This window comes from Gopherus flavomarginatus, chromosome 4 (assembly GCF_025201925.1).
Source record: "Gopherus flavomarginatus isolate rGopFla2 chromosome 4, rGopFla2.mat.asm, whole genome shotgun sequence".
In the NCBI taxonomy this organism is placed as follows: domain Eukaryota; kingdom Metazoa; phylum Chordata; order Testudines; family Testudinidae; genus Gopherus; species Gopherus flavomarginatus.
Genome location: NC_066620.1, coordinates 217,353,865 through 217,381,307, shown reverse-complemented (window position 1 = coordinate 217,381,307; position 27,443 = coordinate 217,353,865). Strand labels below are relative to the sequence as shown.

The window sequence follows — 27,443 nt, the reverse complement described above, 5'->3', positions numbered from 1 at the left end:
GGGCTGGGCTCTGCTTGGGGCAGGGGGCTCTGTCCCGAGTGCCTGCGGGGGCTGGGTGCTGCCTGGGGCAGAGGGCGCTGTCCCAGGTGCCTGCGGGGGCTGGGTGCTGCCTGGGGTTGGGCGCTGTCCCGGGTGCCTGCGGGGGCTGGGCGCTGCTTGGAGCAGAGGGCGCTGTCCCGGGTGCCCGCAGGGGCTGGGCTCTGCTTGGGGCAGGCGGTGCTGTCCCGGGTGCCTGCGGGGGCTGGGCGCTGCCTGGGGCAGAGGGCGCTGTCCCGGGTGCCTGTGGGGGCTGGGTGCTGTCCCGGGTGCCTGCAGGGGCTGGGCTCTGCTTGGGGCAGGCGGTGCTGTCCCGGGTGCCTGCGGGGGCTGGGCGCTGCCTGGGGCAGAGGGCGCTGTCCCGGGTGGCTGCGGGGGCTGGTCGCTGCCTGGGGCAGAGGGCACTGTCCCGGGTGCCTGCGGGGGCTCGGCGCTGTCCCGGGTGCCTGCGGGGGTGGGCGCTGCTTGGAGCAGAGGGCACTGTCCCGGGTGCCCGCAGGGGCTGGGCTCTGCTTGGGGCAAGCGGTGCTGTCCCGGGTGCCTGCGGGGGCTGGGCGCTGCCTGGGGCAGGGGGCGCTGTCCCGGGTGCCTGTGGGGGCTGGGTGCTGTCCCGGGTGCCTGCGGGGGCTGGGTGCTGCCTGGGGCAGAGGGCACTGTCCCGGGTGCCTGCGGGGGCTGGGCGCTGCCTGGGGCAGAGGGCGCTGTCCCGGGTGCCTGCGGGGCTGGGCGCTGCCTGGGGCCGAGGGCGCTGTCCTGGGTGCCTGCGGGGGCTGGGCGTTGCCTGGGGCCGAGGGCGCTGTCCCGGGTGCCTGCGGGGGCTCGGCGCTGTCCCGGGTGCCTGCGGGGCTGGGTGCTGCCTGGGGCAGAGGGCGCTGTCCCGGGTGCCTGCGGGGGCTGGGCGTTGCCTGGGGCAGGGGGCGCTGTCCCAGGTGCCTGCGGGGGCTGGGTGCTGCCTGGGGCCGAGGGCGCTGTCCCGGGTGCCTGCGGGGGCTCGGCGCTGTCCCAGGTGCCTGCGGGGGCTCGGCGCTGTCCCGGGTGCCTGCGGGGCTGGGTGCTGCCTGGGGCAGAGGGCGCTGTCCCGGGTGCCTGCGGGGGCTGGGCATTGCCCGGGGCAGGGGGCGCTGTCCCAGGTGCCTGCGGGGGCTGGGCGCTGCCTGGGGCTGGTTGCTGTCCTGGGTGCCTGTGGGGGCTGAGCGCTGCCTGGGGCATTGGGCGCTGTCCTGGGTGCCTGCGGGGGTTGGGCGCTGCCTGGGAACGGGTGGGGAGGACAGATCTGTCCTCAGAGCACCCTGGCGGGGTGGGGGACACTGGCCTGTGGGGAGAGGGAACAGCCAGCTGGCCTCTCCTGAGAACCAGCCCATTGTGCTCTGTGTGGACAGAGCTGGGTGTGCGGGGGGAGGGCCCGGACGGGTGCTCACCCTCCCGGCCCCCCAGCTCCTGGACATGAAGGTGTTTGTGGACACGGACTCCGACATCCGGCTGGTGCGGCGGCTGCAGCGTGACATCATGGAGCGCGGGCGTGACATCGTCGGTGTCATCAAGCAGTACAACAAGTTCGTGAAGCCGGCCTTCGAGCAGTACATCGAGCCCACCGTGCAGGTGGCCGACATCGTGGTGCCCAGAGGTGAGGCCAGGGCCAGGGGAGCGGGTCTCCGTGGATCTGGGAGTGAGGCCAGGCTCCAAGTGGGCAGTGGGTGGGCTGTCGGGCAGACAGGAGGGGCAAGGGCGGGTGAGGCAGTGCTCTGGGTATCTGAAGGGGTGTCAGGGTGAGCAGGGCTGGGCGGTCAGGGTGGGTAGGTTGGGGGATGGGCTCCAGGGCGGTGGAAGTGTTGGGGTGAGTGGGTGGGGAGCTGGGCTGGGGATCAGGGTTGTGTGTGGGCAGGGCTGGGGGGTTGGGTTGGGAGGGGCTGGGCTCCAGGTGTGGGGTGAGTGGGTGAGGAGCTGGGCTGAGGGGTCGGGGTGTTGTGTGGGGTGGGCTGGGCTCCGGGGAGGGGAGGAGTGTGGGGTGGGCAGGGCTGGTGGGTTGGCGGGGCGGTAGAAGGGCTGTGGTTCATTTCCGGTTCTTGCTGCCCTGTCAGGTGGGGAGAACTTTGTGGCCCTGGATCTTATTGTGCAGCATGTGCACAGTCAGCTGGAGAAGGTGAGGGGGGCTGGGTCAGGATGGGGGACTGGAGAAGGTGAAGGGGGCTGGGGCTGGGCTAGGGTGGGGGGCTGGAGAAGGTGAGGGGGGCTGGGCTAGGGCCTGGGGCAGGAAGGGCTGTGGGCAGGGAGGCGCTCGGCCCAGCCTGGCGGCGGCTGTCTCTAGCCCCTTGGTCAGTGTGCGCTTTGGGGGGGACACGGGCCCCGAGTCCTGTGGCTCCTGCTAACCCAGGATTGTCCCCGTCTCAAGGCCCCTGGTGCCCCAGTGGTGCCTCCAGCCAGGCTGAGGGGGGCGGGGTGAGAGCGAGCAGGGGCTGAGGTGGCTGGCCCAGGGCACCCCATTGCACGTCTCCCACACCCCCTTGTTATCCAGTCTGGCGCCCCACGCTGGTAGCTGGCCCCTGCTCGCCTGGTCCCACAGTCCTGACCTGCAGTCCCCGGCCAGCCCAGCCCAGCCCAGCCCTCAGCTCCCCACACACAGCCCTGCCAGTGCCTCCATCCTGCCCCACAGCCTCCTGCCAGCCCAGCCCTGAGCTCCCCACACACAGCCCTGCCAGTGCCCTCATCCTGCCGCACAGCCCCTGGCCAGCCCTGAACTCCCCACGCACAGCCCTGACAGTGCCCCCTTCCCGCCCCACAGCCTCCTGCCAGCCCTGAGCTCCCCACACACAGCCCTGCCAGTGCCCCCATCCTGCCCCACAGCCTCCTGCCAGCCCAGCCCTGAGCTCCCCACACACAGCCCTGCCAGTGCCCCATCCTGCCTCACAGCCTCCTGTCAGCCCAGCCATGAGCTCCCCACACACAGACCTGCCAGTGCCCCCATCCTGCCGCACAGCCCCCGGCCAGCCCTGAACTCCCCACGCACAGCCCTGCCAGTGCCCCCATCCTGCCCCACAGCCTCCTGCCAGCCCTGAGCTCCCCCCACACAGCCCTGACAGTGCCCCCTTCCCGCCCCACAGCCTCCTGCCAGCCCTGAGCTCCCCACACACAGCCCTGCCAGTGCCCCCATCCTGCCCCACAGCCCCCTTCCTGCCCAGCCCTGCCCCTCCATGGATATACGTGCACCCTCTGCCGATGGCTCTGCTGTGGCTTTGCCTGCTCTCGGAGTTCGCAATGGCTGGAGGTGCTGGGCTGCCATCGGGGTGGGCGTGGGGGCTGGGCTGCTGTGGGGCTGGCTTGGGTGCCGGCTGGCTTGTGGCCAGTTGCGTGCAGTGACAGATGTTCTGTATTTCTCTCCCCATCCCCTGCCCTGTAATCACCTTGTCTCCCGACGTGGGCTCTCGCCATTGCAGCGTGAAATCACGGTCAGGTACGATGGGTGCAGTGCGGCCCCTTTCCCCTCAGCCCAGGGAGCAGTGCAGGGAGGGGAGCAGCCCAGACCTATCCCTGGGGCGCAGTGCCGGGACCGGGGAAGGGAGCAGCCACACAGACGAGGCATGGGGAACACTGGCCTTGCTGAAGGGCTGGCAGCGCTAGTGACCACTTGATTCCCGTGGCGCATGATGTGCATAGACTCCCTGCTGCTGCACCTGTAGCTGGCTGCCTGGGAGCCCCTGCAGCTGCCACCTGCCCACTGGGGATGGCTCCGGCCCTCCACAGCGTGTGCTGGGGTCCCCTGGGGGGCCTCTGCTTGGCGCAGCTGAGCTCACTGCTGGGTGGCTTGCAGCCTGGGAGCTGCCGATCGCATCCCCTCTGGAGTCTGAGGGGCTCCTCAAGCAGGGAGAGCTGCTGCGGCTTGCTGGCAGCTTGTTGGTACAGCTCCCTGGAGTGAGGTGCGCTGGGACCTGTGCGCTGGGACCTGTGCCCTGCCTCCTCTGCTGGCCTCCTTTTGGGCAGCTGAGGGGAGTGTGTGTGTATATGGGAGGGGGTCTGACCCCTTGGGACCTCTCTGGCCGCTCTCCTTGCTGCTCGCACTGGGCACTGGGCCAGGCTGTGCTGCTGAGTCGTGGGGGGGGGGAGCGGGCTTGGCTCCTCCATAGGGGGTCTGGAAAGGGGCAGCAGCCCCAGTGCACACTCCCACACTGGGACTGCCAGCTTAACGCAGCGCTGCTGGGCGTGCTGTGCTCAGACACTGCCGTGCTGCTGCTGCTGCCAGGCTGTGGCAGGGCAAAGCCAAAACGGGGCGGGGGTCCTCCATGGCCACCTGCTGGGGCCAGGCAGCTCCACACCCTTCCCTGTCCCTGCAGCTAGGTGGGACCAGGCCGCTTCCCTCCTCCAGGTGCTTCCAGTAGCTCCCTGCTCTCGCTAGGGCTGGGGCCAGATGCTTCTCCCCTCGGGCCCTGTTGGACTGCCCTCCTCTCCCCACAGCAGGAAGCTGCTGCTGCCCTCTAACTCCCGTTTGTCTCTCTTTTGTCCCCCGTTGTGCCCTCCCCTGTCCCTGTGGGCCCGCAGTGTCTGCACCAGAGGAAGCTGCGCTGGGATATGTGAGGACAGTTTGTCTCTGTTCCTTCCCTGCTGCCCTGGCCCCTCCTGTGTGTGTTGCTTGGCTTGGGGGAACGTCTCCTTGACTCATGACTGGCTTTGTTTGTCTCTGAGCCCTGAGCTCCAGCCCCCCGGAGTGGAGCGGAGCAGAGCCTGCCCACGGTGCTGTGTGTGTGTGTGACCTGCAGGGCTGGTGCTGTCACCCAGGCCTCTCCGCAGCCTCTTGGCACTAACCCCCTGCCAGGCAGGGCCATGGTGCACGCTGGGCTCCCTGCTGTGGGAGGAGGGCTCTGGTCACCAGGAGAGCGGCAGATAGTCCTGGGGAGCAGTTGCTGCAGCCCAGCTCGGTTGCTGCTAGCCCTGCCCCTGGAGGAGCTGGGGGGCAGTGAAGCCGAGCGTCCCATGCCCCATGAACTTTGTGTCAAGTATCAGAGGGGTGGCCGTGTTAGTCTGGATCTGTAAAAGCAGCAAAGAGTCCTGTGGCACCTTATAGACTAACAGACGTTTTGGAGCATGAGCTTTCGTGGGTGAATACCCACTTAGTCAGATGCATGTAGTAGAAATTTCCAGAGGCAGGTATATATAAGCAAGCAAGCTAGAGATAACGAGGTTAGTTCAATCAGGGAGGATGAGGCCCTGTTCTAGCAGTTGAGGTGTGAAAACCAAGGGAGGAGAAACTGGTTCAGTAGTTGGCAAGCCATTCACAGTCTTTGTTTAATCCTGAGCTGATGGTGTCAAATATGCAGATGAACTGAAGCTCAGCAGCTTCTCTTTGAAGTCTGGTCCTGAAGTTTTTTTGCTGCAGGATGGCCACCTTAAGATCTGCTATAGTGTGGCCAGGGAGGTTGAAGTGTTCTCCTACAGGTTTTTATATATTGCCATTCCTAATATCTGATTTATGTCCATTTATCCTTTTCCGTAGAGACTGTCCAGTTTGGCCGACGTACATAGCCGAGGGGCATTACTGGCATATGATGGCGTATATTACATTGGTGGGCGTGCAGGTGAATGAACCGGTGATGGTGTGGCTGATCTGGTTAGGTCCTGTGACGGTGTCGCTGGTGTAGATATGTGGGCAGAGTTGGCATCGAGGTTTGTTGCATGGATTGGTTCCTGAGCTAGAGTTACTATGGTGCGGTGTGCAGTTGCTGGTGAGAATATGTTTCAGGTTGGCAGGTTGTCTGTGGGCGAGGACTGGCCTGCCACCCAAGGCCTGTGAAAGTGTGGGACCATTGTCCAGGATGGGTTGTAGGTCCCTGATGATGCGTTGGAGGGATTTTAGCTGGGGACTGTAGTGATGGCCAGTGGAGTCCTGTTGGTTTCTTTCTTGGGTTTGTCTTGCAGTAGGAGGCTTCTGGGTACACGTCTGGCTCTGTTGATCTATTTCCTTATTTCTTCGTGCGGGTATGGTAGTTTTGAGAATGCTTGGTGGAGATTTTGTAGCTGTTGGTCTCTGTCTGAGGGGTTAGAGCAGATGAGTTTGTACCTCAGTGCTTGGCTGTAGACAATGGATCGTGTGATGTGCCCAGGATGGAAGCTGGAGGCATGAAGGTAGGCATAGCAGTCGGTAGGTTTTCGGTATAGGGTGTTGTTAATGTGACCATCACTTATTTGCACTGTGGTGTCTAGGAAGTGGACCTCCCGTGTAGATTGGGCCAGGCTGAGGTTGATGGTGGAGTGAAAGCTGTTGAAATTGTGGTGGAATTTTTCCAGAGTCTCCTTCCCATGGGTCCAGATAATGAAGATGTCATCAATGTAGCGTAGGTAGAGAAGGAGCGTGAGTGGACGAGAGCCGAGGAAGCGTTGTTCCAGGTCGGCCATAAAAATATTGGCATATTGTGGGGCCATGCGGGTGCCCATAGCGGTGCCACTGATCTGGAGATATATATTGTCATCAAATTTGAAATAGTTGTGTGTGAGGATAAAGGCACAGAGCTCAGCAGCCAGTTGTGCTGTGGCATCTTCAGGGATACTGTTCCTGACAGCCTGTATTTCATCTGTGTGTGGGATGTTCGTGTAGAGAGCCTCTACATCCATGGTGGCTAGGATGGTGTTTTCTGGAAGATCACCAATGCATTGTAGTTTCCTCAGGAAATCAGTGGTGTCACGGAGATAGCTGGGAGTGCTGGTGGCATAGGGTCTGAGTAGAGAGTCCATATATCCAGACAGTCCTTCAGTGATATCTCCGTGACACCACTGCATGAACTTTGTGGCCTGCACGGTCGGGATATGGGCTTCGCCCAGGGGAGCACTGGGCAGGCTGCTCCTGCTTTTCCTCCAGCGAGACACACGCATCATTGGCCTCAAACTGCACCACAGCCGTGAGAGCAGCTGGGCCTGGAAGGGACACCCAGCTGGGTTCAGGGCTGCGTGGGGGTCATGGAGCCACGGGATCGGTGCTACGTCCCCAGCTTGGGAACAGACTCTCGGAGGAGCCCTTCAGTGGGCCAGACCCCACGGTTCCCACTCTCCTTTCCCGAGTCTGAACCGCTGGGCTCCAGCAGTGCTGCTTCACTCCAAGAGCTGTGGTCAGCGAGTCCCGGTGAGACCCGTCTGAGTAGAGACTTGTCTACTTGCCGCGATCCAGGCCCCTCTCTGGGTATTTGCAGTGACACTCACAGCTGCTTTAAACAGGGTGAGGCGCCCAGAGAGGGGAGTCCTGGCTGAGCCCAGAGAGGAGAAGCTTGAAGCATGGACCATGGTGGTCAGTGCAGAGCCCAGCCAGACTGTAGTGAACTTGAGTGCCCCCCCCCCTCGGTTTAAATTGGGTCAGTGTAACTATGATGCTCAGGAGTGTGAAAAATCCCACCCACTCCCCGGAAGTGGCATAGTTGAGCTGACCTAAGTCCCCGTCTAGGCAGCGCTAGGTTGACAGAAGAATTCTTCCATCCACCTAGCTCCTGCCTCCTGGGGAGGTGGATTATCGACACCACGTCCTTCCGGCGTGTCTGCACCAAGCTGCTACAGTAAGGCAGCTGCAGCATTTTGAGCATAGACAAGCCCTAAGTCTGACCTCCTCAGTCACGGCTAGTCTGCACCACATGGCCCAGCCTGCAGCACGTCTGGTGGAGGCACGCTATGCCAGCGGGCGAGCGCTCTCCCATTGGGGTAATTACTGCACCTCGGCAAGAGGCGGAAGTGATGGTGGTGGGAGAGCGTCTCCCGCTGACCAGCGCCTGTAACGTGGCCTTTTCTCACCCCTGAGTGACGGAAGTTAGATCGACAGTTCCTAGGGGAGAGCGTTTCCTCCAGAAGCCAGCACCCATCCCAGCTCTCACTCACCAGTCGTTTGGTCTCGGCTCAGCCTGCTTGCTGAGAGGAGTCATCGGAGCTGGTCTTCTCTCTGGCCCCCTTCTTGAGCTGGGAGATGTCAGCTGGTTTGCTGATGACTCCGTTCATTCCACCCAGATGGGGAGATGACACCCACCTAGGTCTCTTAGCCTGCCCTGAGAGCCAACGTCATCCCTTTTCCCCAGTGAGTAACAGTGCAGTGCATAGGGGAAACTGAGGCACAGCTAGGCTTCAGAACAGCTCTTACAATTCCCTTGTCACAGCAGGCCCTTAGGGGCTGTCTGTACTGCGTGGGGCGGCTGCACCTGCATTAGCTTCTGTCTAAACTAGCCTCAATCTAGCTAGATCACAAGTCACTTGAGTGATAAGTATGTACCAGGGCCCCGGCGGGTGGGGTTAGCCTGCAACCCCGCCCAGGCTACTGCAGCTTCACTGCCATTGCTAGTCCAGCTCCTTGGAGGTGGGGCCCTCCCTGGTGTGCCAGAGCAAGTATCTACGTGTCCCCCACCCCATGCAGCTGGGGGTCTGTGCCCTGTGTTTGGAGGGAGCCCCAGGAGCAGGGCATGGGACTGCCTGGCAGCCCCCTGGCGGACGGTGCTGCCGTGCAGGTATCAGACACACACGTGCCCGCAGGGTAGTGAATGTGGTGGAGCTGCAGGGCCACCGGCACGTCCCTGCATGTGCTGCTGGCGGGGGCTGGTGCATGCATGCCTGTGCCAACGCCTGGCAGAGCCACACTTACTTGTCTATCTCTGCAGAGCGGCCCTGGCCTCTGCCCACCAAGGGCAGCCGCTGCCCAAGTCGCTGAGTGTCCTCGAGAGCACGCCGCAGGTGCGTGGCATGCACACCATCATCAGGTACTGTGTCCTCCCGGCTGCTGTGTCTGGGGGCATGCCTCTCCTTCCCCCCCGTCCTCTCCCCCTGGGGGCCAGCCTCTCCTTCCCTCCTCGTCCTCTCCCCCTGGGGGGCAGCCTCTCCTTGCCCCCCACCCCTGTCGTCTCCGCCCGCCCGCCCTCTCCCCGGGGCGGGGAGGAGGGCTGGCCTAGTTGCAGTCCTGGAGCACTCCTGTCCCCCTGCCTCAGTTTCTCTTCTGACTTTTCCAGTAACTCACTCTGACAGGCATATTTCAAATTAAGCGCCCCCCACACCCCGAGATGTGGTTGACAAAGTCTCTCAAACATGGGCTTCCTTTGGCCCTGGTTCCTTTTGCTGCAGGGTGTCCATCGGTGCCAAATACAGAGGTAAAATAACCTCTTGACTCCTACTTGAGAGTCCCCATTTATGCATCCAAGGCTGGGATTAGCTGTTTTGGCCACAGCATTACAGGAGCAGCTCATGTTGAGCTGATTATCCATCCCCACTCCCAAATCGTTCCCAAAATAACTGTGTCCCCTGTGCTGAGTATCAGCTGCATTCTTTGTTCCTAGATCTATACATTTACATCTAGCCATATTAAAAGAGTGATCTGGCTCTCTGTGTGACCTGTCCTGTTCATTATTTACCACTTCCCCAATCTTTATCAGGGTTGGTTTGTTTTCTTTCAGAGGGCCCAAGAGCAGATCCCTGTGGGACCTCACTAGGAGCACTCTCTTGAGGATGATTTACTGTTTACAGTGTTATTTTGAGACCTGTCAGCTATCTTTTAATCCACTTACTGTGTGCCATTTTGAATATGTATCATTTTAGTTAGTGTCACGTGGTACCAAGTCAAATGTCTTACAGAAATCTAAGTCTATCACATCACCACTGATACCTTTATCAGCCAAACTTGTAACCTCATCAGAAAGAGAGAGATCCTATCAAACTATTTCCATAAATCCACGGTGATTGAAAAGGAGAGGAATATAATTAATGCCATTCTTTATTAAATGACTCCCATATCAGTTCTTCCCTTATTTTCCCTGGAGGGGAGGTGATGGCTAGGTCCCCTCTATGCCGTGGGACCCCCACATGGGAGAGGTGACAGGCCCCGGTGCAGGGCGTGCATGGATCTATCCTGGCAGCCGTCTGGGAGAACCTGGCTCAGTCTGGGGAGCGACGAGATATTTTCCCCAATATGCCTGCTCTGCCCCCATCCACTCCCCTGCGCTGCAGTCTCCTGCCCGTGGGATGGGGCTGGAATTGGGGTGCCATTGGGGTGGGGGGAGGCAGGGGCCCCAGGGCCTGGAGTTTGCTCTCATCTCTGTCACTGGTCCCACAGGAACAAGGACACAACCAGAGACGAATTCATCTTCTATTCCAAGCGCCTGATGAGGCTGCTGATTGAACATGCCCTCTCCTTCCTGCCACTCAAAGTATGTGACCTGTAGGGGCTGCCCTTTCCCTGGTGACCTGCCCCTCCTGGCTGCCACTCGTGGTACGGGCCCCACCCCTTCTGCATGCCACTCATGCTACAGGCCCTGTCCCTTCCCTGTTGACCTTCCCGCCACTCATGCTACAGGCCCTGCCCCTTCCTTGGTGACCCACCCTTCCTGCCTGCCACTCATGGTACAGACCCTGCCCCTTCTGCCTGCCACTTTCACTACAGGCCCTGCCCTGGCCTTTCCTGCCTGCCATTCATGCTACAGGCCTGCCCCTCTTTCTCCTGCTTACAGTAAAGGTCTTGCCCCTTCCTGGGTGACCTGCCTCTGCTACCTGCCACTCATGGTACAGGCCCTGCCCCTCCTGCCTGCCACTCATAGTACAGGCCCTGCCCCTTCCCCAGTGACCCGCCCCTACTGCCTGCCACTCATGATACAGGCCCTGCCCCTCCTGCCTGCCACTCATAGTACAGGCCCTGCCCCTTCCCCAGTGACCCGCCCCTACTGCCTGCCACTCATGATACAGGCCCTGCCCCTCCTGCCTGCCACTCATAGTACAGGCCCTGCCCCTTCCCCAGTGACCCGCCCCTACTGCCTGCCACTCATGATACAGGCCCTGCCTCTCCTGCCTGCCACTCATGCTACAGGCCCTGTCCCTTCCCTGTTGACCTTCCTGCCACTCATGCTACAGGCCCCGCCCCTTCTGCCTGCCACTCATGCTACAGGCCCTGCCCCTTCCTTGGTGACCCACCCTTCCTGCCTGCCACTCATGGTACAGACCCTGCCCCTTCTGCCTGCCACTTTCACTACAGGCCCTGCCCTGGCCTTTCCTGCCTGCCATTCATGCTACAGGCCTGCCCCTCTTTCTCCTGCTTACAGTAAAGGTCTTGCCCCTTCCTGGGTGACCTGCCTCTGCTACCTGCCACTCATGGTACAGGCCCTGCCCCTCCTGCCTGCCACTCATAGTACAGGCCCTGCCCCTTCCCCAGTGACCCGCCCCTACTGCCTGCCACTCATGATACAGGCCCTGCCCCTCCTGCCTGCCACTCATAGTACAGGCCCTGCCCCTTCCCCAGTGACCTGCCCCTCCTGCCTGTCACTCAAGGTATAGGCCCCACCCTTTCTGCCTGCCAGTCACGGTACAGGCCCTGCCCCTTCCCGGTGACCTGCCCCCACCTGTCATGTAAGGCCCAGGCTCTGCCCTTTGCTACCTGGTCTTACGCTGTCTGGACGAAATTGCTGCGTCATGCTGCAGCCTGGCTCAGGGTCTGCCCCCACGTTAATGACCTGCTCTTCTCCTGCAGCCAGTGACTGTGGAGACGCCTCAGGGGACCGTGTATGAAGGGAAGCGGTTCCACAGGCAGCGGGTGAGACTGGCCAGGTCCCCCCAAACTCTGGGAGGAAGGGTGGCCATTCCATGGCCCTGGCCTGGGGAGGGCTGGTCCCATTCCCTGCTCTGCACAGACTGCGTGTGTGACCTCGGGCCAGTCACTTAGCTTCTGTGAGGTCAGTTCCCCCTGTCCTGTGCAGCGAGGCAGGATTGGGAGAAGATGGTGAGGCTCTCAGGTCCCCGGCTGATGAGGACCAGAGAAATGTCTATCCACCCATCTAGGACAACACCCCCTTGGGCTCCAGGAGGGAGATGCACGGCTTCCCAGACTGCTTTGGGGAATAGGAAGGGTGGCTGGGGGTTCCTTGCCCCAGTGTGAGGGCTGAGGGGTATTGGGAGGTGCTACCCCACTGTGGGAGGCAGGGGACAGAGAGGGAAGTGCTGCTCTGGGGGGTGGGGGTCTGAGAGGCGGGAGGCCGGTCGCTGCCCCCTTGGGGTAGCTGCATGCCCAGTCCAATCTAAGGTGTCTGTTGTCTTCCCTCTGCACTAGATCACAGGTGTGTCCATCCTGCGGGCGGGGGAGACCATGGAGCAGGCGCTCACTGCTGTCTGCAAAGACATTAGACTGGGCAAGATTCTGATCCAGACCAACCACGACACAGGGGAGCCTGAGGTGAGCGCTGCCCTGTCCGTCCCTTCTCTGCCCCCAGAGTCCACGGAGTGCTTGTGCTCTCAGCAGCCACCCTGCTCCACTTGAGGGGCTGCACAAGGGGCTGTGTGGGGGGTGGGCTCAGGACATCGCACTTGACTCCTTCGTAAGCCCTGTCCCCCATCTCTCTTCAGCTTCACTATCTGCGGCTTCCCAAGGAGATCAGTGAAGATTATGTCATCCTGATGGACAGCACCGTGTCCACGGGGGCTGCAGCCATGATGGCCGTGCGCGTCCTGCTGGTGAGCCTGCCAGGCTGGCCCAACCCTCTGGGAATCGGGGCGGGCTGCCTGGGGAGTGTAGGCTGAGGTTTCCAGCATGGAAGCAGGGAGGCTACTACTCTGAGAGCATGGGGCACTTGGCCATAGGTGGTGGTATAATAGGTTAAGCCTCCCCTGGCCTAGCCGCTGCCGCTGGGTTGCAGGTTTTGGCAGTTTGCGTGGGGGAAGTTTTTGCTTCTTATTCTGTGCCAGGCAGATATTGAGGTGGTTGAGGATATGGTATGTGCTACTCAACTTCCCCAGTTCATCAGTAATCTCCTGGAGTAGCAGATACCACCTCCTCAGCCATCCCGGAACCTGCACGGGGCATAGAAAAAACTGTCTTCAGGAGGAACTTCGCTTTTCCAGCGGGCGTCTCAGGAGGGGAGGTGCGGTGTGGCTGGGGCTGGCCCAGGGCTCGCGATGGAGGGGGTGGGCTCGGAACGGCCCAGTGCTCCTCTGGCTGCGGGGGTGCTTGGGCAGAAGGGGCAGGGCTGGGGCCCTAGCCTCCTGGAAGGGGGCTCCACCTGCCGCCCATGCACTTCACTCTGGGGCCAGACTGCTCAGCACTGTCTGTGCTGCAGGATCACGATGTTCATGAGGAGAAGATCTTCCTGCTGTCCCTGCTGATGGCAGAGATGGGGGTTCACTCTGTGGCCTACGCCTTCCCCCGTGTCCGCATCATCACTACAGCTGTGGACAAGAGGGTCAACGAGGAATTCCACATCATCCCTGGCATCGGTAAGGGGGACGGGGAGCACAGCCTGGCTTGGGCGACTGCCTGTGGCCGCTCAGAGCAGGCCCTACGGTGCCCTTCCTTGGCCTGGAGACAGCCGTGCTCCCGGCAGGGCCGGACTGGGCTGCAGACTGGGGGGGATTGATGTGAGGCAAGGGTTTCATTCTCCTGGGGCTGCCTCGGGGGAGAGGGTGTGGTGCTGCTGCTGGTTGCCTTACTGTGTTGCTTTTGTGTCTAGGTAACTTTGGAGACAGGTACTTTGGTACTGATGCCCCCTCTGCCTGGTGTGAGAGTGAGAGCACGGACTACTGAGCTGGCCTCCCCGCCTTGCGCAATGGCCTCCCTGCCCCCTCCCTCTAGCCTTGCCCTTCTGCTCCCCCAGGATGGCCCCTCCCGGCTGGCCTCACAGGTCCTGTGGAACTTAGTGGGATGCTACTTCCCTCTGGAGCACACGCTGTTGGGCGGGCAACCGTTTGGAAAGTGCCCAGCAGCGCCCTCCAGTGTAGGTCCAGGGCAGAGACTGCCTGTGGCCTGGTGTCTGCATGCTGGGCACACTCCTTGTGCCCCCTTGGGCGGAGGGGGGATCAGATTCTCCCTGTGGCCACACGGATGTGGGTGCGTGTGGAGGTGGTAAGAGACTCTCTATGGCCTGGAAGGGGTGAGGTGAGGCCCATGCACTGGCTGGGGCAGGCTCTGTATGTTTATTTGCTCTGAGCAGTTACTCCCCCACGTTCCGGCTCAGGGGCCAGCTACTTGAAAAATTGTCAGGGACAAAGGGTCAAATGGAAGGGAACAGCCCCATCTCCCTCAACCTGCAGCTCTACTCTTCCCCCCCCCCCCCGCCCACCTCAGTGCCCTGATAGTACAGAACATAAGGACGGCCGTACCGGGTCAGACCGAAGGTCCATCCAGCCCAGTATCCTGTCTACTGACAGTGGCCAATGCCAGGTGCCATGGAGGGAGTGAAGCTAACAGGCAATGATCAAGTGATCTCTCTCCTGCCATCCATCTCCATCCTCTGATGAACAGAGGCTAGGGACACCATTCCTTACCCATCCTGGCTAATAGCCATTTATAGATGTAGCCACCATGAATTTATCCAGTTCCCTTTTGCACATTGTTATAGTCCTGTATGTGGGGCAGGGCCCTGGGGCTGTTTAGCCTGGAGCAGTCTGGTGCTGGCAGGGAACTAGGGCTTGTGCAGAATAGGAGGTGCCCCTCACCTTCCACAGTGGGCATTCTAGCCATGGGCCAGGTTAGTGAGTCTGGCAGCTCCCTTTTCTCTGGGTCACTGGCCACAGCTGAGTGACCAGGCCGCTCTGCTGCTCTGGTGGAGATGCTCAGCCTCTCTGGGAGGTAGGTAGGGGATTGCAGTTCATCCCTATGCGGGTGTAGGCTTGTGAGGAGACCCTGAGCTCCTTCCTTGACTCCTGTCTCATGCTGAGGGCAGGACAGCTACTTGCTGCAGAAGCTGCTCCAAGGGGGAGCATGGCAGGGAGGTCTCAACGTGTTTCAGCAGCCTCCCGTCTGAGCTCCTTCCCACAATGCTGCCTCTGTGCCCGGGGCAGGGGAGATGGCTGCCACGCCAGCGCTGGCTCATCCATTACTTCAGTGCACAGGAAATCAGGACCACAGACTGGGACAAGAGGGTTTCCTTCTCTTTGGAGAGCTGGTTTCAGGCGGGTCTCCCATTGCCACGCACAGTGCTAGAAGCCAGGGGCTGCGTTATGCCTTGCTGGGGCTCTGGGCCTGGGGTCCAGGAATGGCACCAGCAGCATGCCCGTGGGGCATGCTTTTCTTGGCCCTTTACTGAGACTGGCAAGGGCATCTGAGGCTTCTGCAAGATCTCCTGGGCCCGCTTGACATGCCCAGGAAGTGGCAGATGCCCCTAGTGCTTGGTTCCTGCAAGTGGCTCTTTGTCAGCCCTGGGACTGGGCACCCACCTGCTCTGCCTTTGCAATACTGTACATGGCTGCCTTCGTTTTGTACACGCTAATAAAGGGTCTCCCAGGATTTCCCCGCGCGCCTCCTTTCTGCACGTCGGCTCTATGGTGAGGGCAATCAACGAGCAGGGGCATGCCGGGAGTTGGAGGCGAGCGGGGCATGCCGGGAGTTGGTGTATCTGGAAGGGAGCGGGGCATGCTGGGAGTTGGTGTATCTGGGAGCGGGGCATGCCGGGAGTTGGAGGCGAGCGGGGCATGCCGGGAGTTGGTGTATCTGGAAGGGAGCGGGGCATGCCGGGAGTTGATGTATCTGGGAGCGGGACATGCCGGGAGTCGTGTCTCGGTGGGGGGGCGCTCCCAGGCCCAGTGATCCCGCGGTTCGGGCGGGCCCCGCGGCTGCGCACTTTCATCTCCGTACAAGGATCTGCACATGCGCAGGGGTCGGTCGGAGTTAAGGCGCCTGTGCAGGGCTCGGACTGCGCATGCGCAGTCGTGACGCTGGTCTGGTTCCACCTGGTCGGTGGCGGAAGCTGAGCGGGGCTGCGGGAGCCGCCGGTGAGAGACGCGGCGGGCCGGGGGGGGCGGGGCGCTGTGCGGCCGCTGCCTGCGGAACTCCCCGCGACAGAGAGACGGGCGAGGCCGGGCCGCGACTCCGGGGCTCGCTGCCCCCGCCCGGGGCGGGGCCTTGGGAGCTGCCGGGGGACCCGAGTCCTCCCGGGCTCGCTGCCCCCGCCCGGGGCGGGGCCTTGGGAGCTGCCGGGGGACCCGAGTCCTCCCGCGCCCTCCGCCCGGTGCCCCGCCCGGAGCGGCGTGTGCCGAGTCCCGGGACCGGCCCCTGGCGCGCCCCGGGGGGGTCCGCTCATCGCCGCTCCCGCCGGGCTCTGTGGGCGGTCGCGTGCCCCGCAGGCCATGGGCCGCCAGCGGAGCGGGGCCGGGGCCGGGCCGGGGCGGGCCGGCGGTTCCGGTGCCTGCTGAGGCCGGGAGGCAGGGCCGGGGGCCGGGCTGTCACTGGGGCCGGGCCAGGCCGGGCCGGGGCCGGCGGTTCCGGTGCCTGCTGAGGCTGGGAGGCAGGGCCGGGGGCCGGGCTGTCACTGGGGCCGGGCCGGGCCGGAGCCGGCGGTTCCGGTGCCTGCTGAGGCCAGGAGGCCGGGCCGGGCCGGGCTGTCACTGGGGCCGGGCCGGGCCGGGCCGGCGCCGGCGGTTCTGGTGCCTGCTGAGGCCAGGAGGCCGGGCCGGGCCGGGCTGTCACTGGGGCCGGGCCGGGCCGGAGCCGGCGGTTCCGGTGCCTGCTGAGGCCGGGAGGCCGGGCCGGGGGCCGGGCTGTCACTGGGGCCGGGCCAGGCCGGGCCGGGGCCGGCGGTTCCGGTGCCTGCTGAGGCCGGGAGGCCGGGCCGGGCCGGGCTGTCACTGGGGCCGGGCCGGGCCGGGCCGGGGCCGGCGGTTCCGGTGCCTGCTGAGGCCGGGAGGCCGGGCCGGCTTTAGGCCTGTTCCACCAGTTCCCCGAATGGGGCCGGGGCCGGGGCCCGCCCTTCCCTGCTAGAGGCGCCTTTGTAATGTTGGGTCGCCTGGCGGCCCTTCCCCCGCGGGTCCGTCGCGTACTCTGGGTCCCTCAGTGCCGCTGGACCGGGAACCGGTGACGGACCCCCCGCCGAAGTGCCAGCGAAGGCTCAGAGCACCACCCGGGCAATGCGGGCCCCACGTGTTTTTTACATGGGTTTTTAAAGTCATCCCTGCCAGGGCCCCATGGAAAGTGTTTGAACTGGGCCCCGCCCTTCCTAAAGCCGCCCCGCTGTGAGGGCACTGCTCCGTGTCCGTGCCCCGCGTCCCGGCTGTGTACCCTGAGTAGCAGGGGTCAGTCTCAGAGCTTGCCAAGTCTGTTGTAACCCTGCTGCCCCCAGCTCCTCACCGCAGCCGGTCAGCGAGAGCAAGCCTGGCCGGCTGGGCTCAGAGCAGGAAGCGATTCCCCTAAGCCAGGGATCCAGCCCAAGAGCTCGGTCACATCCATGGGGCTGTATTGCTAGCCAGGCAGGGGCTGGCAGTGGGCAGACTGGTTTCTGGGCTGTCTGTGCCCACCCTTGGGTTTTGGGCAGGTGGGTGCTGGCACTGGATGGGTTGGTTTCTGGGCTGTGTCCCCCTGCCTCCCCTCCTCATGAGTAGGCTGGTTTCTGGGCTGTCTGTGCCCTCTCTTGGGTCATGGGCAGGCTGATTGCTGGGCTGTGTGTCCTTGTCTGGCCAGTTCTTGCCCTGCCTTGTTTCACTTCCTCATTCCTGCTGCCGGGTGAGCCTGGATTCTCAGCTAGGTAAGTGCTGTGTCCTGGTCCCTGTCCTTGTCCTGGTCCTGAGCTCTTGTGCCCTTTTTGGGAGCTTGCAGCTCTGACAAGCTGCAGACTGAGGGTTTGGGGGTGTCTGTGGGCAGATGCACTTCGATGTCTGCAGTTAGTGCATGGCTGGGAGTGGGGCGTGCTGCGCTGGCATGTATCTGGGAGGACTCTGGTCCCCAGGCTGTGGGTCCTGTGGCCAGGAGGGGGCAGTGCTGGCCATTGGCAGCCCTGACTCATGAGGGTGAAGGGGAGGCAGAGCAGCTGCTGTGAGCGACCTGCCAGAGGGCACCACTGCCCCAGGACAAGGGTCTGCGCAGGTGGCAGGCTCGCCCCAGGCTGCTGGGGCCCATGGTGCTGGCATGGATGTGGCCTTGTCTCCAGTGTCCAGGTTTAGTATGGAGGGAGCCATAGGCACTGCCGGCCTGGCCTGGCCTTGCGTGTGAGAGACCCAGGCCAGGTGCGCATGCGGGGCCTGCCGGAAATCTGCTTTTCCCTACTTCCTCGCCGGCATTGTGAGCGCTGGGCTTGGCCCTCTGCTGGAGAGCTGCTGTCTGCATGGTTTCATCGTCCCCCAGGGGCTCTGCTGAGTGGGTCCTGTGATGGGAGGGGGACCCTCAAGGCAGCTGTGCCCCGGTGCCTGCCTGGATGGCCCTGCAGTGGGTGACAGGATCCTGGCCAGCAGGTGCCCCACTGCTTGCTCTAGGGAGCTGGAATAGCTGGCTTCCCAGCCCCTGCACCCAGCTCCCCGTGTCCTCACCAGTTCTGCCCGCAAACTGGTGTCTGCAGCTTGCAGGGCATGGGCATGTTTACTTACACCTCCCATTTCCCCTCCAATACAGAGCAACATGGCGGAACCCGGCCGACCCCAGCGGAAAATGTCCCGGGCTGGGGAGAGTTTGTACAGAGTCCTGGGCCTGGAGAAGGGGGCTTCTTCAGAGGAGATCAAGAAGGCATACAGGTAGAGAACCCACCTGCTGGGCCCAGTGACCCCAGCCTCTCCCACGGGCCCTTTGTGGCTGCACCTCTGCTGCCGGACCTGCCAGCCATGCAGGCGAGTGCTTCTGCATGCCTGCTGGGCTCTGCCCCTGTGTCTGGAGAGGAATGCACACCCTGGAACTGCAGGGTGGAGTTACACCATGCCCTCCTGTCCCAAGGGTCCTCCTGCCCCCAGCATGGGGCAGGGCCATACTAAGTAGCTCAAGGTCTCCCAGCCCCAGGGAAAAGGGAGGGAGGATTCTCTGGGTGCCCCCCTGAGATCTGGGGGGGGTGGCTTGGGACGTCTCCTCAGCCCTGCCGCTCCTCTGCACCATGCAGGAAACTGGCCCTGAAGTACCACCCGGACAAGAACCCCGAGAATCCCGAGGCAGTGGAGAAGTTCAAGGAGATCAACAATGCGAACGCGACGCTGAATGATGAGAACAAGCGGCGGATCTATGATGAGTATGGCTCCATGGGGCTCTACGTGGCGGAGCAGTTCGGCGAGGAGAGTGTCAAGTACTACTTCCTCATGTCCAAGTGGTGGTTCAAGGTGAGTGCCTGCTGCTTGCCTGGCACAGCCCCCCGGTCTGTTCTGTGCACCTGTCGGGCTCCCACAGAGACACCACGGGCCACTCTCTAGCAGTGGCTGCTCCAGCCACGTGGCTTAGGCTGCCAGGTGGGGTGACGCGGAGAGGTCTCCTGGGCTCTGGGTGCCCAGGCCCTGAGCCACCCATTGTGGCAGAGGTGGGAGTTCACAGTCAGACTGGCCATCGGTGTAAATGAGGCAGGATCTTGAGGCTAAGCTAAGAATTACATAGACAAGTTAGGTGTCTGCAAGTCGGTAGGCCTGATGAAATACATCTTAGAATACTTAAGGTACTGGCTGACGAGACCGCTGGGCCGTTAGTGCTTATCTTTGAGAACTCCGGAAGCCAGATCCCAGAGGGCTGGCAAAGGGCAAATATAGCCCTTATCACTAAACGGGAACAAGGACAAACCAGGGCATTACAGACCATTCAGTTTAGCTTTGTTACCTGGAAAGATAGTAGAGCAAATACTCAATGTATTTGTAAAGACTTACACGATAATAAGGTGATAAGTGACAGCGAACGTGTATTTTGTCAAGAACAAATCGTGGCAAACCAACATGATATCCTCCTTTGACAGAGTGACAAGCCTTGTGGCTAGGGGGAAGTGGCAGATGGGATGAAAGCCTTACTGAAGTTGAGATATTAGACTGTCTCAAGTGACTGTCTCATAAACAAACTAGGGAAATGTAGCCTACTGTAAGGTAGGTGCAAAACCGTTCCCAGAGAGTTATCGGTGGTTCACAGTCAGCTCATAGACTTTAGGGTCAGAAGGGACCAATATGATCATCTAGTCTGACCTCCTGCACAAAGCAGGCCACAGAACCTTCCACTTCTACCCATCCACTTCTATAACAAACCCCTAACCTATGTCTGAGTTATTGACGTCTTCAAATTGTGGTTTGAAGACCTCAAGCTGCAGAAAATCTACCAGCAAGTGACCCGTGCCCCATGCTGCAGAGGAAGGCGAAAAAACCTCCAGGACCTCTGCCAATCTGCCCCAGAGGAAAATTCCATCCTGACCCCAAATATGGCAGTCAGTTAAACCCTGAGCATGTAGGCAAGACTCACCAGCCAGCACTCACTGCAGAGAATTCTTTCCTAACTCAGATCCCATCCCATCACAGGCCACTGGGCATACTTACCTGCTGATGATCAAAGATCAATTGCCAAAATTAAGCTATCCTATCATACCATCCCTTCCATAAACTTATCAAGCTTAGTCTTAAAGCCAGAAGGGCACATCCAGTGGGGTCCCGCAGGGATCTGTCCTGTGGGTACTTCTATTCCATGTCTTCACCAGTGGTTTAGATAATGGCATTGAGAGGACACTTACGAAGTTTGTGGATGATACTAAGCTGGGAGGGGTCGCGAGTGCTTTGGAGAACAGGATTAAAATTCAAAATGATCTGGACAAGCTGGAGAAATGGTCTGAAGTAAATGGGATGAAATTCAGTAAGGACAAATGCAAAGTGCTCCACTCAGGAAGGAACAATCAGTTGTGCACATACACACTGGGCAATGACTGCCTAGGAAGGATACTGCGGAAAGGGATCTGTGATAGTGGATCACAAGCTAAGTGTGAATGAAGAGTGAGACACTGTTGCATAAAAAGCAAACATCAGTCTGGGCTGTATTAGCAGGAGTGTTGGAAGCAAGACAGGAAAAGTGATTCTTCCGCTCTACTCCACCCTGATACGGCCTCAGCTGGAGTATTTTGTCCACATCTTTCCTGAACTGGACACACTGGAGAAAGTCCAGAGAAGAGCAGCACAAATGGTTATAGGCCAGGAAAGCATGACCTTCCCGGAAGAATTGAAAAATTGGTTTGTTTAGTTTGGTAAAGAGAAGATTTGGGTGTGGAATAAGTCTTCAGGCACATAAACGGTTGTTATAAAGAGGAGGGAGGTAAATTATTTTCCTTAACCCCTGAGGAAGCAATGACCTTAAATTGCAGCAAGGGCGGTTTAGGTTGGACATTAGGGAAAACGTCCTAACTTCAGGGTGGTTAAGCCCTGGAACAAATTGCCCAGGGAGGCTGTGGAACCTCGGTCACTGGAGGATTTTCAGAGCTGCTTGGACACACCCCTGTCAGGGCTGGTCAGAGAATCCTTAGTCCTGCCTCGGTGCGGGGCACTGGACTGGGAGGCCTCTCGCAGCCCCTCGGAGTCGATGACCTGGCTGCTCCCTCCCATGCAGGCCTTGGCCGTGTGCTGTGGCATCTTCACCTGCTGCTGCTGCTGCTGCTGTTGCTGTTTCTGCTGCGGGAAGTGCCGTCCGCCTGAGGACGAGGACTCCTACAAGTACGTCAACCCCGAGGACCTGGAGGCGCAGATCCAAGCTGAGGCTGAAGGTGAGGGGGAGTTGCCCTGCCCGCGCTCCTGCTGCCAGAGGGGAGCCCAGCTCAGCCTGGGGCCTGCTCTTCGTCCGAGCCTCGCTCTGAGTGGGGCAGGGAACCCCCAGGGCAGATGCGCGATTGAGCCCGAGGCAGTGAGGGTAACGGTTGGGGTTGGGGCAGGAGGCTGCAGGCACACGGCCAGCCCCAGGGTTGGGCAGCATGGGGCAGGCACTGGGCAGATGATAGCAAGAGCAGGAGCTAGTGGAAGGGGCAGTACTGGGCTCTGGCCTAGGCTCCCGGCTCTGCCACGGCTTGCTGTGAACTCTGGGCAGGTCTCTCGTCTGCCCTGCCCTGGGCTGTGTCTACACAAGCCTGTGGCTGGCTTGGGCTGGCCCATCCCAGGGGCTGCGGTGGGGCCTGGCAGCTGTCACCAGGGAGAGGGGACTGGTAAGAAGCCCCCCCCCACCCCCCCGCCAGCGCTGTGAATGGAGGAAAGTGGGGTCAGGATCTCGCTGACACCCTGGGGTCCCCTCTGGGCAGGGACAGGCAGTGCTGGGCCTAGTGCTTGGAGCTCTTGGGGGATTGTGCTATCTTGCCCCCTGCGGGGTGGGCCCAGAAGCCCGTGTGGGAGCAGGGGCTTGGCTGAGCCTGTGGTCGGTCCTGGCACCAGGGCTGCATGTGAGCAGAGTGCAGGGCAGAGCAGACAATGGCTGGGATCCAGCTGCCTGGAGGGAGCTGAGCATCCCTGGGGCCTGCCCTGCTGCCTCGCCTGACTGGCCCAGTCCTGCTGTTCCTCCTACTGCGTGCAGTTGGGGGGACCCTGCCCTCCAGCATGGGACTGAGTCCTCCCTGCCGTTAGCCAAAGCGAGAGAGTGGGGGAGTCCTGCTGTTGGCTGAGCTGATGTCCGGGAGGCCGGGTGACAGTGCTTTGAGTGGCTGGGGGGGGCCCAGCACAAGGCGATTGTCTTGTCCCTACGCTTGGAGCAAGGCCGCCCTGGGACTCACCAGCCCGCATCCCCCAGGCCCTGCCCTGCCACAGTCTCCCCCACCTGCATGCCCTTGGGGTCCCAGGCAGGCGTGGAGGGAGACAGCAGGGGGTGGGCATGGCTGCTACGCCTGCCCGTCAGCTGATGGGGTGCTCCTGGTGCCTGCTGTGGGTGGCCCTTTGTCACGGACCCACAGGATTTGTGGTACCTCCTGGCTTGGAGGAGCCTTTCAGTGTGTCAGGGAAGCACTTACGGTTCCCTTGAGCCCCGAACCCACCCTTTGCTCCCAGCCCCCCACCTCCCCTCCCACCTGCCCAGCCTGGGCTCCCCCAGCTCTCTCTCGCTGCCAGTGCCCCACCATCTTTGCCCACAGTCGTGAGCCAATAATAGCCATTTGGGCTGGCCAGGTCCATACCCTACTCCATGGCTCTCACATCCCTGGGGCCTGCTTCCTCTTGGAGCCTGCAGCAGCTGTCTGGAGCCCTGAGCTCCCATGTCTGTGGCTGCCAGGTTCTGTGCCAAGCAGGTAGCCTGGTGTGGGGTTGGGGGGATCCCGGGTGGAAGTGGGGGTGCTCTGAGACCCCTGAATACCCTGCCCCTCCACTGAGCCTGTTGCCCCTCAGACACCCAGACACCCATTGTGGTGCAGCCCCTGCCTGCAGCAGCTGGAGAGGAGCCGCTGCCAGACGCCAGCCTCAGGACTGACGCATGAGGCCGACTTCGACCTGCTGACTGCCTGTCCCCTCGCCTGGACTCTGGGTGGGAACCCCACTGGAAGTGCCGCTGCCTGGGGTTCCTGGCCCCTGTGCTGTGGGCAGCCAGGCCACTTGGCTGCGGCTTGAATCTCAGGTAAACTGGCAACGCCTTTGGGGCGGCCATTCCTGCAAGGACTTGCTCCTGCGGCCTGCGCCTGCCCAAGGCTCCTTGTGCTGTGACTTCTCTGGCTGCTGCAGCAGCCTGCTGACTGGCCAGGCTCCCTGCGCTGGCGTTGCTGCCCAAGGAACCTGAGACTGGAAACCCCTGGGTAACCCCCCCCACAGAAGGCTGCACTGCTGCGCAGCCCCTGTCCCTGCCTCGGCCGGTCACCCAGCACCAGCACCCGCCTGGCTTCTCCCCAGCCGGGCCCCTCCCCCCACGACCTAGTGTTTACAGCTGTGCGGATGCCGAGCTCGCAGGCCCTGGCCTCAGAAACACAAGCTTGTGCCCCAGCCGTGCAACCTGGAGGCAAATGAGACCAACCCCACTGTAACTAGCCCATGGAGACGGGGCAGCCACAGGCTGAGCCTGCCGGGCGCCCTGCTGCTTCCAGGGGCCTATCCCTTCCCTGTGTTGGGTGCCAAACACAGCTCTCCGGGCAGGCGTGGTCCTGGCAGACAGTGCACTCGCTGCCTGCTTGCACTGTGGTTTGCTGCCCCGCCCGGAGGCAGCACCCCCTCCCTCAGCGCTCCTGGCCTGGCCTGCACCTGGCACAGACAGAACCTCAGTCACTGTGTCTGAGCCTCATGGGTGTCTCTGCCGGTGCCCTGGGGCCCACTGGGATGGTGTGTCAGGGCAATAAAGGAACCTGTTGTCTGCATTTGGTGGCACCATTAAAGGCTGCTGGAGGGCTTGTCTCTCACCGTGGTCTTTGCCCTGCCAGCACCGCTCTGAGTCCATGACTTGCACCTGTGCGGCTAACTCCCTGCCCAGCCTTGCTCCAGGCTATGGACACGCTCCTGAGCACAGAGACAGGCTGTGTGCAGCTCCTCTTGCCCGTGTCCCAGCACCAGGCCCAGCCGGTCTAGCGCTGTCGCATTACTGTGTGCTGAGAGCCAGTGAAGGGTGCTTGGTCACAGCTGGGCAGGAACCTTCCCTGCAGGGGCTGTCAGCTGGACAGTGAGGGACCAGAGAGAGGGAGGGACATGGCTGGACCTCAGCGTCTGCTGCCTGTGGCCACCTCCCTAGGAGTCCGGCAGAGCAGGGGCAGGGTCCTTACTCAGCCCTCAGCCCCTGGCAGCTGCACTGCCAGCCACACAGCCTGGCTTGAGCTTGGAGGAAGGAGTGAGCCCACTGGGCAATCCAAGCATCCCTGTGAAGAGAGCCAAAGCTGCCTAGTTCTTTTATAACCTATAACTTGCCTGTGGAACTTCCTGCCACTGCATGCTGCGTGGGGTGAGGAGAGAGCCAGGACAAGGGCACCCTGGGCTCAGGCTGTCTGCTAACAGCTGGGCTGGGCTCGCCTAGCAGCACCCGCTGTGCCACTCTCGGCTTTCCCAAGCTGCCGGGCGTGAGGCTAATGGTATCACACCACAAGCCAGGTTCTGCTCCTCCTTGGGTGGGTGGGGGGGAAGTCTAGATGGCCTGGCTCAGGGAGGGGTGTGAACCCAGCTGTTCTAGCTTAGGACTCCCTGCCCAAGGCGTTGCCCCTGTGTGTGTGTGTGTGCCTGTGGCTGGAGAGCAGTTGCCATCCTGCCCCCTGCAGCCTGGGGCTGCTCCCTACGCTGGCTCAGAGGCAATGCAGCTGTGAGCTGGGGGGCTCTTCAGGGAGGGCGTGGGGTCCCGTCCCTCTGCTGAAGTCAGGAGGGGCCATGGCATGTAGATCATTGTGGTAGTGCCATGGGGGCAGGGCTGGGAGGGGAGTCAGCTGGGATGTCATTGGCTGGGGTCCAGGTGGGAGGGGGGTGGAGTCCAGCTGGAAGGGCCCATTGTGCCCCCCACATCAGCTGGCCTGGAGCGTCCCCCAACACCTCCTGCGTCCAGCCCTCCGCACCTGGCTGAGCTCAAGAGTGGAGTGGTTACAGCCAAGTGGCCCTGGCCTGCTGGATGCTGCCTCCTGGCTCTCCTGGGCAGCAGCTCCCACTGTGCTGTGCCAAGGGAGGGCAGGGCAGCGCCTGCCTCCTGGCTGCCCAGCAGGTACCTGGCAGAGCTGGGAGTGGAGCACAACCTTGCCTTAGAGGCTGAATGGGCCTGGGGGAGGACAGGAGGCCCTTGGAATCACACACAGACCCTCACACCCCACCATGCAGCTGCTCCCTGCAGTGCACCTCCCGTGGAGGGTGGTTAACCCCTGCCCCCCAAGTCCAGGTTCCTCCCCTGTGTGGAGATGGGCCTGGGGAAGACACCTGCCCAGGCCTCTGCTCCCAAGGGCATTGCTGTGAGCTGGAGCCACCAATGCTTGTCCTCCAGCTGTCTCTGGCTGCCCTCCAGCGGGGGTGCTGTGTGGGGAGGGGGCAGTGGATCGAGGCTGCTGCCCTGCCCGGGCACAGATAACTTCTGGGGCTGCTCGGTGTGCCAAGGGTTAATTGTCTGCTCGGGCTGCCCTCTCCCCTGGCCTGTGGGCTGGAATCAGCTGGGCAGGTGGGGGTGCCAGGGCATGGCTGGGCAGAGGCAGTGCATTCCCTAGTGCTTGCCAGCCCGTGGGGCAGAGAGGCCATGGGGCACGCTCTGGGGGAGGGGCCAGCCAGTTTCACATGCTCGTAGCAGAGACCAGGCAAGGACCAACCAGCCTGGGGGTGACCCGGCCCTTTAACCAGGGCAGCTCTGTGTCACTCAGGAGGGAGCCCCTCCCCCAACCCATAGGGCCAGGTTTGTTGGCCTTTCTTAGTGCCAGGTGGTTCAAACATGCCCCCACCAATTGTACCATGTCAGGCCAGCCCCAGTGCCCCACCAGTGGCACCACACCAACCTCGGGTCCCCCTCCCACAATGGCAGCACACCAGCCCCCCTGCAACAAAGTGGGAATTTCTTGCAATGCTTTCCTGAAGGCTGAGCCTGGTGAGATTGCCCGGGCGGGGGCTGCTGCCAGGGGGTGTGTGTCAGGGTATTACAGCCAGGCTGACCTCGCCTCAGCTCCAGTGAGGATCCGGCTGGACAATGGGAGCCCCCAGGACTGAGCAAGCTCCAGCAGGTGGGGCTGGGGACTGACCTATGGCTGGTATGGGAGTTGGCCTTTGGTGAGACCTGGGGATTCCTGGGACGGACAGACATTCGAGGGGGAGAGGGAGCGAAAGTGGAGCCCACAACAGCTTGGCTGGCTGGACTGTGACTTAACCTGAGGGCTCCCCAGTCTGTGCCCAGGGGCCCAAGACCGGCTCTGGGGAAAGGCCGTCTAATGTCACTGCAGGCACTGGCGGCCGTAGGGATCCCTGCAGAGTGGCTGAGTCTCTCCCAGGCAGTGGTTTCCCCAGGAATTGAAATTGGGGGGGGGGGGGTGTTTGTTAGGACCAATGAGATAAATAAAAAAAAATGAATAAAGTAAATATTTTGTTAGGATTATGCAAAGTTAACATAAGAATAATGCAAGTTATACCAAAACACATAACAGATCTAGATTTCTAAAAAAAAAAAAAATTAAAAAAATATATTTAATTTAAATTGACTTTTGAAAAGTAAACCCTCATGGAATAAGAGGGCAGTCCTCTCATGGATCAGTAACTGGTTAGAAGATGGGAAACAAAGGGTAGGAATAAATTTATCAGTTTTCAGAATGGAGAGAGATAAATAGTGGTATCCCAGAGGGGTCAGTACTGGGACCAGTACTGTTCAACATATTCATCTGAAAAAATGGGTAAACAGTGAGGTGGCAAAATTTTCAGATGATACAAAACTATTCAAGGTAGTTAAGTCCCAGGCAGCCTGCGAAGAGCTACAAAGGGATCTCACAAAACTGAGTGACTGGGCAACAAAATGGCAATTGAAATTCAATGTTGATAAATGCAAAGTAATGCACATTGGAAAGCAATCTCAATTATATATCCAAAATGATGGCATCTGAATTAGCTGTTAACGCTCATGAAAGAGATCTTGGAGTCATTGTGGATAGTTCTCTGAAAACATCCACTCAATGTGCAGCAGCAGTCACAAAAGCAAACAGAATGTTGGGAATCATTAAGAAAGGGATAGATAATAAGACAGAAAATATCACATTGCCTCTATATAAATCCATGGTACGTGCACACCTTGACTAGTGTGTGCAGATCTGGTCACCCATCCTAAAAGAGACATACTGGAAATGGAAGAGGTACAGAGATGGGCAATTAAAATGATCAGGGGCATGAAACAAGAGGAGAGATTAAAATGACTGGGAATT

At 61.1% G+C, this 27,443-nt stretch overlaps 2 protein-coding genes and 1 long non-coding RNA gene across 5 annotated transcripts in view; 2 read left to right on the top strand and 1 right to left on the bottom strand.

The window, feature by feature from the left end:
* The window catches only part of LOC127050005 (uridine-cytidine kinase-like 1), a 31,346-nt gene extending 16,683 nt beyond the window's left edge, over nt 1-14,663 (top strand). Inside the window, exons 6-15 of one of the 2 annotated variants that reach the window (XM_050951493.1) lie at nt 1,471-1,660; nt 2,115-2,176; nt 3,468-3,484; nt 8,646-8,744; nt 10,088-10,181; nt 11,492-11,554; nt 12,068-12,190; nt 12,361-12,468; nt 13,071-13,227; nt 13,461-14,663. In XM_050951493.1, the coding sequence (XP_050807450.1) occupies nt 1,471-1,660; nt 2,115-2,176; nt 3,468-3,484; nt 8,646-8,744; nt 10,088-10,181; nt 11,492-11,554; nt 12,068-12,190; nt 12,361-12,468; nt 13,071-13,227; nt 13,461-13,534 (987 nt within the window). In that variant the 3' untranslated portion in view covers nt 13,535-14,663. The remainder of the gene's footprint in view (nt 1-1,470; nt 1,661-2,114; nt 2,177-3,467; nt 3,485-8,645; nt 8,745-10,087; nt 10,182-11,491; nt 11,555-12,067; nt 12,191-12,360; nt 12,469-13,070; nt 13,228-13,460) is intronic. The other variant, XM_050951494.1, reaches the window with a different exon arrangement.
* On the bottom strand, nt 10,190-11,483 carry LOC127050020 (uncharacterized). Its single transcript, XR_007774136.1, has 3 exons — nt 11,107-11,483; nt 10,522-10,782; nt 10,190-10,362 (listed from the first exon to the last, which is right to left on the bottom strand). It is a non-coding gene; the product is annotated as an uncharacterized LOC127050020 (long non-coding RNA).
* An 870-nt stretch (nt 14,664-15,533) lies between the features above and the next one.
* Nucleotides 15,534-23,951, top strand: DNAJC5G (DnaJ heat shock protein family (Hsp40) member C5 gamma). Of its 2 annotated transcripts, XM_050951538.1 has the most exons (6): nt 17,231-17,276; nt 17,323-17,465; nt 18,326-18,444; nt 18,801-19,014; nt 21,251-21,404; nt 22,999-23,951. In XM_050951538.1, the coding sequence occupies exons 3-6, from the start codon at nt 18,332-18,334 to the stop codon at nt 23,085-23,087; spliced, it is 570 nt and encodes a 189-aa protein (XP_050807495.1). In that variant the 5' UTR covers nt 17,231-17,276; nt 17,323-17,465; nt 18,326-18,331; the 3' UTR covers nt 23,088-23,951. The 2 variants fall into 2 exon arrangements, with proteins under 2 accessions (XP_050807494.1, XP_050807495.1); XM_050951537.1 differs by lacking the exons at nt 17,231-17,276; nt 17,323-17,465 and adding an exon at nt 15,534-15,720.
* The last annotated feature ends 3,492 nt before the right edge of the window (nt 23,952-27,443 follow it).